The following is a 10,092-nucleotide window of genomic DNA, read 5'->3' on the forward strand; positions in this document are numbered from 1 at the left end:
TAGGGTGTTTTTTCAAGAATAAATATAAACATTTTAAACAACACATTGTAGAGCAGCACTATCATGTTTTTAAAGCCAAACTAACTTTTGTTATGCTGGGTCTCAGTGGTTTGCAGAACTGGGAAAGATTAAATACCAAGAAGTGTTTTAGAATGCCTTATGGGGGCAGCTCTTGACTGCTAAGCAATGAATGCCTGTGAATGTTCCTTATGGAACCCCACGGCTGAGAGAATGTTTCCACAGTTTGCCAATTATGTGGATGTGGAATTGAATCAGAGAGGTTCTCTTCTGATACATAACTTAGACAACTACAATTCCAAGCCTCAATTTTCTATCTTTCAGGGTGCAGGATTGCCAAACAATCCAAAGAATTAAGTCTTGTCTGCTTTATAGTGACTTATGCACAGCTGTAGTTTTCACAGCATGGAGGTATAGAATGTCACCAGACAATTAACATCCCTTTAAAGGGGGTGGGCTTTCTTGCTACCCTGGAATATCAATAAGTTATTTAACTTGATCAGTGCAAACATAAGCTTTATTAATATTGGGCAGAGCCTTGCAAATAGCAAAGACTGTGCAAATGCAAACATTGCTGTGTACATGTGGAATTTCTACAGCATTCTATGAAGGTCTTGGGGAAAGGGAGCTCTGGAGGACCAGAGTCAAACCAATTCCATGGCAATGGGAAAAGGGTCAATTTTACACCCTGGGGTGTTACAGCACTTCACGTTATGAAAATGGTTACCGCTTTAGGCATGCAGATGGAACTCTGTGACCAGGCACCAGTTTGCGATAGTGGTGCCTGGGCTTTGGGCAATTTGGGCCTTTCCCGGGGCAACGTCTGGAACTCACTTTTCTTGGTTCAGTGCAGCTTCCACTACATCTGCCCTGGGCTATGCATTCCCTTGCCATGCGGTCGGGTCAGTGGAACCTTGTTCAGATCAGGACCTTTGTTAGGTCACTGAACCCATTTTGGGGGTCACGCTGTGATCAGTGTGCTAGTGACGGGCTTTCGCCTAGCGTTCGCAGACTGGAATTGCAAAGTTAAGATACTAATGAGGTTTTTCTTTCAGGTGCTGTTGGCTGTGGGGCGAGGCTAAGTGTCAATATCTGTGGCCACAGCACAAGCTTTTGGGCCACCCCCCGAGCCAGGAGGACACCCTTACCGTGATGGCCATTGTGCTACGAGCTGAGGCAGATCTTGTGATGGCCCAGAGAGTGGATTGTCTGGCCAGCAAGGCCCTTGCGGGACAAGCTGAGGCTGACCTTGTGATGAGAAGAGCAAGATGGCCCAAAGTGCAGATGGTCGGGTCGGCTATGCTGCTTCGCCATGATGGACAATGTCAGGGTGATACAAGCGGGGGCTGCCCTTGTGATGATAAGAGCAAGGAGGCCCAGAGTGCAGATAGTCATGTCAGCTATGCTGCTTCACCATGATGATACAAGCAGGGGCTGTCCTTGTGATGATAGGAGCATGGAGTCCCGGAGTGCAGATGGTCTGGTTGGCTATGCTGCTTCGCCATGATGGACAATGCCATGGTGATACCAGCAGGGGCTCTCCTTGTGATGATAGGAGTAAGGAGGCCCGGAGTGCAGATAGTCTGGTGGGCTATGCTGCTTCGCCATGATGGACAATGCCATGGTGATACCAGCAGGGGCTCTCCTTGTGATGATAGGAGTAAGGAGGCCCGGAGTGCAGATAGTCTGGTGGGCTATGCTGCTTCGCCATGATGGACAATGCCATGGTGATACCAGCAGGGGCTCTCCTTGTGATGATAGGAGTAAGGAGGCCCGGAGTGCAGATAGTCTGGTGGGCTATGCTGCTTCGCCATGATGGACAATGCCATGGTGATACCAGCAGGGGCTCTCCTTGTGATGATAGGAGTAAGGAGGCCCGGAGTGCAGATAGTCTGGTGGGCTATGCTGCTTCGCCATGATGGACAATGCCATGGTGATACCAGCAGGGGCTCTCCTTGTGATGATAGGAGTAAGGAGGCCCGGAGTGCAGATAGTCTGGTGGGCTATGCTGCTTCGCCATGATGGACAATGCCATGGTGATACCAGCAGGGGCTCTCCTTGTGATGATAGGAGTAAGGAGGCCCGGAGTGCAGATAGTCTGGTGGGCTATGCTGCTTCGCCATGATGGACAATGCCATGGTGATACCAGCAGGGGCTCTCCTTGTGATGATAGGAGTAAGGAGGCCCGGAGTGCAGATAGTCTGGTGGGCTATGCTGCTTCGCCATGATGGACAATGCCATGGTGATACCAGCAGGGGCTCTCCTTGTGATGATAGGAGTAAGGAGGCCCGGAGTGCAGATAGTCTGGTGGGCTATGCTGCTTCGCCATGATGGACAATGCCATGGTGATACCAGCAGGGGCTCTCCTTGTGATGATAGGAGTAAGGAGGCCCGGAGTGCAGATAGTCTGGTGGGCTATGCTGCTTCGCCATGATGGACAATGCCATGGTGATACCAGCAGGGGCTCTCCTTGTGATGATAGGAGTAAGGAGGCCCGGAGTGCAGATAGTCTGGTGGGCTATGCTGCTTCGCCATGATGGACAATGCCATGGTGATACCAGCAGGGGCTCTCCTTGTGATGATAGGAGTAAGGAGGCCCGGAGTGCAGATAGTCTGGTGGGCTATGCTGCTTCGCCATGATGGACAATGCCATGGTGATACCAGCAGGGGCTCTCCTTGTGATGATAGGAGTAAGGAGGCCCGGAGTGCAGATAGTCTGGTGGGCTATGCTGCTTCGCCATGATGGACAATGCCATGGTGATACCAGCAGGGGCTCTCCTTGTGATGATAGGAGTAAGGAGGCCCGGAGTGCAGATAGTCTGGTGGGCTATGCTGCTTCGCCATGATGGACAATGCCATGGTGATACCAGCAGGGGCTCTCCTTGTGATGATAGGAGTAAGGAGGCCCGGAGTGCAGATAGTCTGGTGAGGCTTGACCTTTGCTGTGGCGGGGGAGCGCGATCAGGATGGAAATGGTGAGCACCTGGGCACTGTTATAAAAGAACTTAAGGGTCCTCCAGGAACAGCTTTTGGGCCTTTGCGGCTCAAGGCCGGGAAGGGGTGATCTTCCTTGGAACAATCTGGCTCGGCCTACCTTAGCGGGCCTTTGCGGCTTCTGGGGTGGTGGGTCAGGGGTTCTCTTGAACATGCCATGCTGCTGGTCGAAAGCTACCTTCGGTGGCTTGAGATCGGGGCAGGTGCATCGCCCAGAAGGAAATGAAGGCTGTCAGGAGATTGACACCTGTCATATTCCTCAGTACATTTCTGGCAACCCCTCGCCAGTAGTTGTTATTAATTAGTGGCCCTTGTTAAATCCACACTGGTGTCTGTCTCTTTATTCCAAGTGAGGGGGCAATGTTATTTTAGTATTTCTGTAGTCTTTTGTACTGACGGTTGCATATATTGTAAGCTGTCCTGAGGGTATGTTTGTGTTCAAAGGCAGGATAGAAGCATTCAAATAAATATATTCACACAAGAGTGAAAACAAAGGCATAACATATGTGGGGTAAGTCTGTGAGTCTGCTGTTAATTTTGTGGCACCTTAAAGATTAACAAGTTTACTATGGCATAAGCTTTTGTGAGCTTTCACTCAGTCAAACTGATGAAAACTTGATGAGTCTAACTTATTATTTAAAATACTTATATCCTACTTTCCCCCCCGAAAGGGGGCCCAAGGAGGCCTAACAAAGCAGGGGCTAATTTCATACATGCTCCAGGATATAATTAATCAAAACAAACAGGCTCTCTGATAGCTGCTTGCCAAACAACAGAAAGATGGGCCAAAATTCACCAGACAGCTGGTGACCAATAGTATACACATGCAAGTAGGGTTGCCAAGTGAGAATTGAGCCGCATCCACATCACCCAGAAGTGACGCGGGCATGCCGGGCACGCTGGGGGCGGGGCGACGACCATCTGAGGGAAAACCATAGAGTTTTCCCTAGGATGACCTTGGCCCCGCCCCCAGCATGCCCGGCCTGGTCGTGTCACTTTCGGGTGACGTGCACATCGGGGTGGAGTTCCCCCCGGGGCCCAATCTGCCACCAGCGAGGAACGGGCCTTTGGGGCGGGGGTTTCCCTGCCCCCCGGGGGGACTTGGCAAGCCTACATCCAAGACACACACTCAATCTACTCAAAAACCAAGCTTTTGAAACAGGATTGTTTCACAATACCTTCTGAAAGCTAACTTGGCTGCCTTGGTGGCCCTGACTGGACAGAGAGGCAGGATATAAATCTCGTAAATTAATAATTAAGAGGGCACCCTCCCAACCTCCTCTGGTAAAACCATTCCAGAGGCTCACGGTCATAACTAAAAAGACCCACTGTCATACCAAGGACAACTGTATCAACAAAGAACTATTGAAAGGAGCAAAGATACTACATAGGTTTATACCAAGAGATGTGGTTCTGATGAAGTGAGCTCTGGCTGACACAAAAGCTTACACCACAATAACTTAGTTGGTCTTAGGGTTGCCAGGTCCCCCGGCCACCAGAGGGGAATGGGCATAGGTTTCCCAGATCCAGGGTGGGAAACTACTGGAGATTTAGGCATAGAGCTTGATGAGGACAGAGACCTCAGTATGGTACAATGCATAGAGTCCACCCTCCAAAGCATCCATTTTCTCCAGGGGAACTGATCTCTGTAGTCTGGAGTTGAGCTGTAATCCCGGGGGATTCCCAGGTCTCAAATGGCATTTCTAGTTGGTCTTTAAGGTTCCGTAAGACTTTTTGTCAGCATGCAGCACATGAAACTTTTATTTTTTACACAGTATAAACTTAACTTGGCAGGGGTAATTTTAAGATCTCTAGTTACAGGAACCAACAGCTTCTCGTAACGATCATACTTAGCACTGAAAGGTAGCAGAAATATGATAGATTTTCCAGAATGTTACAATCAATTTAGATATGCTTTTACTTTATGAGAAAACTGCATTTGTTATAACACATTTAAAATCTGCAATTGCAAGTTTTGCCTTGCTGCTCTTAGAATATTATTTCTATAATTTTGTTTCTAAAGCTCAAGTAACTTTTATTTGATCATTTTGCTGACTGATAGAGCTATAAAAAATAGAATGGATTACATGCCAGAACAATAACAAACGTTTCCTGTTTGAATTCTGAAGGCAAGGTCTTGTGTTCTTAGAAGGTTATGGAGTTGTGACTATGATAAATTGCTATTGAGCTCAGATTACTGTACCTGCTGGTTTTCTCCTTTCTTCTGGCACCCAATTTGTATAACAAATGGGAAAGCAAACACACCTCTTAAATAGCATTCAAAACTGAGGGGGGGGGAACCCTCCTCTGAGAAAAGCTACATTCTAGCATATAAACATTTTTTTCAGAACAGTGATCTTTCTTTCCAACAAAAATGTCAAGATAGCTATGAATCTTTCAAATTTTAAGAATCACCCCCGAATTACAACAATATTCTGCCATTAAATTTTTCTTTGTTCAAAATTGACAAGTGCTATTGTGCTACAGCATGAAAGAGAGGATCTTTTAATCTAATCAAACTTTTTTGTGACTCCGTTAACTGCACATTTGGGAACTCAAAGAACTGTAACATCAATTACCAAATAATTAAATTCTTTAAAAAGCAGTATAGCCCGAACAAGGCATGCTAGATCAAATTCAGAGTTATCAGTGTATTGTCTCACAATTCTTGTTTAACATTTTGATCAGGTTGTTAAACAGAGCACAGCTGACCTTTTAACTTTTTTAATTTTCAAATTATGGCTGCATAACAGCACTTACAAAAGTCAATCCATGTGATAAGAAAATGAGAGGACTCAAAGATTATCTGTTCTCTACTGTCTTTTAAAACCATATTTATTTACAGGCAAAATTTACTTGATACAGGAAAACAGAATATGAGACTGAGAGCAGAACTACATGATACATGTCATGTGGCCATGATTGGACTCCACTGCTTGATGCAGCTCAGGAGTGCTACACAGGGAGGGGGGGAGGAGGAGTATCAGCTTCCCCTCATGAATCTTTTTCCCCAAATGGAAACAGCTGCAGGGAAGGCCCTGTTCGTCCTGCTGTAGGGCTCCACATGTACTCAATCACAGGATGCCAGGACACCTGGAGCCCCACAGCAAGGCAGAGAAGTGCCATCTGCAGCCATTTCTGCTTGGGAAAACAGTACAGCAGCGAAGGAAGAACCCCCACAGAATTTCCCCCACAGCATTTCCAGGCACATCAAGCAATGGAGCACTTTGGAAAATGTGACTATAAGTCAGGATTCATGTGTATCATGTAGTCAAAGAAAAATAAGTGAAATTAGTCCTAATAATGAAGTGAGGGTGGTTTCCCCAATTCAGACAACACAGAATCACTACCATAAAAGCAGGAAGCGTGGGAGGGAATTGGAACACAGAAGAGGACAGATGCAAAGTGTGTGAGCCTGAAGTGCAAACCTAACAGCCAGACTATGGTTTGACATTAACATCTGAACTTGGCTAGACACCTGCCCAGTGTCTGGTGTAGAGCACAAGGTTTGCTACCAATACAATACTGTCCCTGTGGGCCACACTGCTCTTTCCTACAGGAGTGAATGGCTGACCTTTCAAGGAGGAACCCTCAGATTTCTAGAGAGATCACCCCCTGAAACTGATGGATGCAATGAAAATGACTTGGAGCAGCAGCTTGCAATTCTGTTTATAGAGATGCTATGGTGAGGAGGGAAACCTCTGGGTTTGCATGTACTATATGGGTACTTTAAGTCACAGCCTAAAATGAAAGCAAACATAATGAAATTAATATGTAGCAGGTTAAAAAATAAGGGGGGAATATCCCCACAGAATGCAACTGAGAAAATCATTATTGCCAGATGCAGTTGATCAGCAGCATAAATGGGTTCTCAAGCAATCAAGATGATTTCATGGAAAATATCAACATCAATGGTAATGAAGTCCAGACGCACATATATGCTTAATATACCCTTAAACTCTTAAACTTCGCACAGCTAGGAGTGCATAACAGGAAATGCAATAATCTATTTGTACTCTTAATAATGTACATTTCCTCAAGTGAGCAATATGATGCCTGCAAAGTATAGCTGATAATAAAAAGGACACACACCATGAAAAGTATGTTAACATTCAGTTGTACTTACCATTGTTAAATACAATTAAGTAAGCAAAATGTTCTTAACTGGTAGAGGACCAATGTTCAAATTAAATGCAGCTTTCTGACAGCATCATAGATACGGCTACTGGACTAGAACAGTATGTGTATTCCTGTGCTAAAGATTTCAGAACAGGCCGACAGTTTGCATGGTCAATAGATTTACTCACATCAGCTTGCCGGGTTTTGTTTTATCAGTTCTCATTACCAAGTATAATGTCAACCTTTCTAAAGCAAAATCATATATGATCTACAAATAAACTTTAATGCCATTTAAATATACACTCAGTCTCTACAAACAGCAAGAAAAAAAGAACTAGAGAGGAATAATCCAAGAGTAAAACATACCCCATCCGTAGCTTTCACTAAAAGATCATAAGTAGAAAGATCTTCTTCCCTGTCAATGTCCTGAGACACGCATATGTAGCCATTGCTTGGGTCTATCTGGAATGCTTTTGATTTTTCATAGTTATGGAATCCATTATACAGAAAATACTCAATATGGCCAAAATGGCCTGAATCTCTGTCGGATGCCTCAACCTGCAAATGGCAAAAGAAAAATAATATACGTTAGGTCTTCCCCTGTTCTAACTGACACATCCCAAACAAGCCTTGTTATTTCAGATAAAATGGATTCTTACAATTTAATTTACAAGAGTATTATGGTCAACTTTTGAAAATGACATTGAACACTATCAGCATTGCAATGGTGAAACATGCCTTACACAGTGGCTGTGCTGGCAGAACGTAGAGTCTAACTATAGCCATAGATAAAAGTTGCATGTTGCTTTGGATGAGGCTCTGAATCAGTCGGGTTCTGGTTCTGAAAACTAGTTCTAAAGCAGGTTTGGGTTCTTCCGTCTCCTGAGAGAATCTGATACAATCTTTCCCTGAGAAAAATGGGTCACCATACACACAAAAGAATCTTGTCTCACTGAAACAGCCTTCCATCCACAAAAAAGAATAGACACCCATAATCTCAGACACCCAAACTCCATTAAATGTGATCCAACAAAAGAACACAAGGATTTTTTCTGATGGATGAACATATGAGTGCATAGGAAATGTTTATGGGGCCTGAACCTGCCTGAACACAGTAGATTCCAAATGATGCCATGATTGGGCCAGCGCCAGAAAAAGACTGTAATAGTACAACTAGAGACCTGGTGTTCAATTATTCTACAAGGCACACAATGAGCTCCTCTTGTGCACAGTAATCTTTATCCCTTAAAATACTTAGTACCTAAAGAGGCTTAGGCACGTGTAGTTAAAAGTATGTCAAAAGCAAATTATAAGCACACTGGAGCTTGAACACATTAATGTCAAATCATTTAACAATCAAACTATTAAGGATAATTTCTTTGGCATTTTTAGCATATAAAGTGTTCTGCCATTCTTATCTTGTAGATCAATCAGAATCCAATCTGAAAAATGGAAGTGCATGGCACAGACTTGTGTGCATGGAACAGATTTCTGTTGTTTTTCTCATAAGTCTTTGAAATTCATTAACTAATCCTCTACCACACCCCTTTCCATTAGACAGCACATCAGACAAAGCCCAGGCTAAACCCTTTGTCCTGGTATGCCAGCTTTCCACATATGTCATGGTGAACATTTTAATATATAACCCTTTATTGAGAAGTGGTATAATATGAAGAGGAGGTACCAGTCAATGCAACTGCCAGTATAAACAGGATGTAATGTACAGATGTACTTAAAACTGACACTATCAGTGCATGGCGACCAAATCTATGAGTTGTCCCAAACTGATACCAAAACTGAAATTACAAATAAGCAAAATAAGCTAAACATTCCCTAGAAAGCATTACAAATAAGCAAAATAAGCTAAACATTCCCTAGAAAGCATTTTCTGTTGTGCATCAAAGTTTAGCTCTGTGTTATTTTTGTTGGCTTTTTAAAAACCATATACAGATATACTATCTACCTTTCCTAACATTCCCTGAGAGCCACTCAGCCTAGAAAATCTGTTTCCTTATTCAATATGACTCTCCAGCTGGCCATTAAGAGAGTTTGCCCGTGGATGGGAAATATCTGTCTTCTGAAAGGAACACCTCCTTCACAGAACCACTGTGAGGACAAAAGGATGCTATATACACATAATATTTCTATATAACATTATACATACACATAGCACTGTATCCAGCTAGCTTTTTTGCACAATCTCAGCCAATTCCCCTCCTTGCTACAGCCCGTCCCATGTGGCATTTGTCCAGGGAGGTTTCATGGTTCCTAGCATAGCCTTTGGGGTAGTCAAAGAGGCCTCTTTTTATTCTCTCCGTCCATCCGTGGAAAAACTGGTTGGATCCAACCCATATTATATTAACTGTGACCTCTAACCTGTTTCAGCACAATATGTGATGACCCACAATAAAGCTAATATATGCATACTACTACTGGTTTATTTTCCATTACCTATATCAGCAACCATGCATTCAAAATAAATGCCAAAAATATTCCACTAGGGAAAGCAGTTATGAAATTATAATGTTTAACTAGTAAGCAAAGCCCGTCGTGGCGGTAGACGACGGGCCCTAGATAGGAAGGAAGGGCGAGTGGAAGGGAGGAATGGAGAAGAGGAGTTAGAGAGAGAGAGAGAGACAGAGTTAGAGGGGGGGAAGAGAGAAAAGGGGGGAGACAGAATGGGGTTAATGGTAGTAATTTTGAAAGAAAGGAAGGAAGAAAGCTAGGAAGGACGGGAGGAAGGATTTAACTAGTAAGCAAAGCCCGTCGTGGCGGTAGACGACGGGCCCTAGATAGGAAGGAAGGGCGAGTGGAAGGGAGGAATGGAGAAGAGGAGTTAGAGAGAGAGAGAGAGACAGAGTTAGAGGGGGGGAAGAGAGAAAAGGGGGGAGACAGAATGGGGTTAATGGTAGTAATTTTGAAAGAAAGGAAGGAAGAAAGCTAGGAAGGACGGGAGGAAGG

At 44.3% G+C, this 10,092-nt stretch overlaps 1 protein-coding gene across 1 annotated transcript in view; it reads right to left on the bottom strand.

Moving 5' to 3' along the window:
- Positions 1 to 10,092, bottom strand: part of LOC107109438 (protocadherin-16-like) — a 100,500-nt gene that overhangs the window by 6,212 nt on the left and 84,196 nt on the right. Inside the window, exon 3 of the mRNA XM_015410059.1 lies at positions 7,498 to 7,689. Coding sequence (XP_015265545.1) covers positions 7,498 to 7,689 — 192 coding nt within the window. The remainder of the gene's footprint in view (positions 1 to 7,497; positions 7,690 to 10,092) is intronic.

Source organism: Gekko japonicus, unplaced genomic scaffold (genome assembly GCF_001447785.1).
Source record: "Gekko japonicus isolate JY-2015 unplaced genomic scaffold, Gekko_japonicus_V1.1 scaffold326, whole genome shotgun sequence".
Taxonomy (NCBI): domain Eukaryota; kingdom Metazoa; phylum Chordata; class Lepidosauria; order Squamata; family Gekkonidae; genus Gekko; species Gekko japonicus.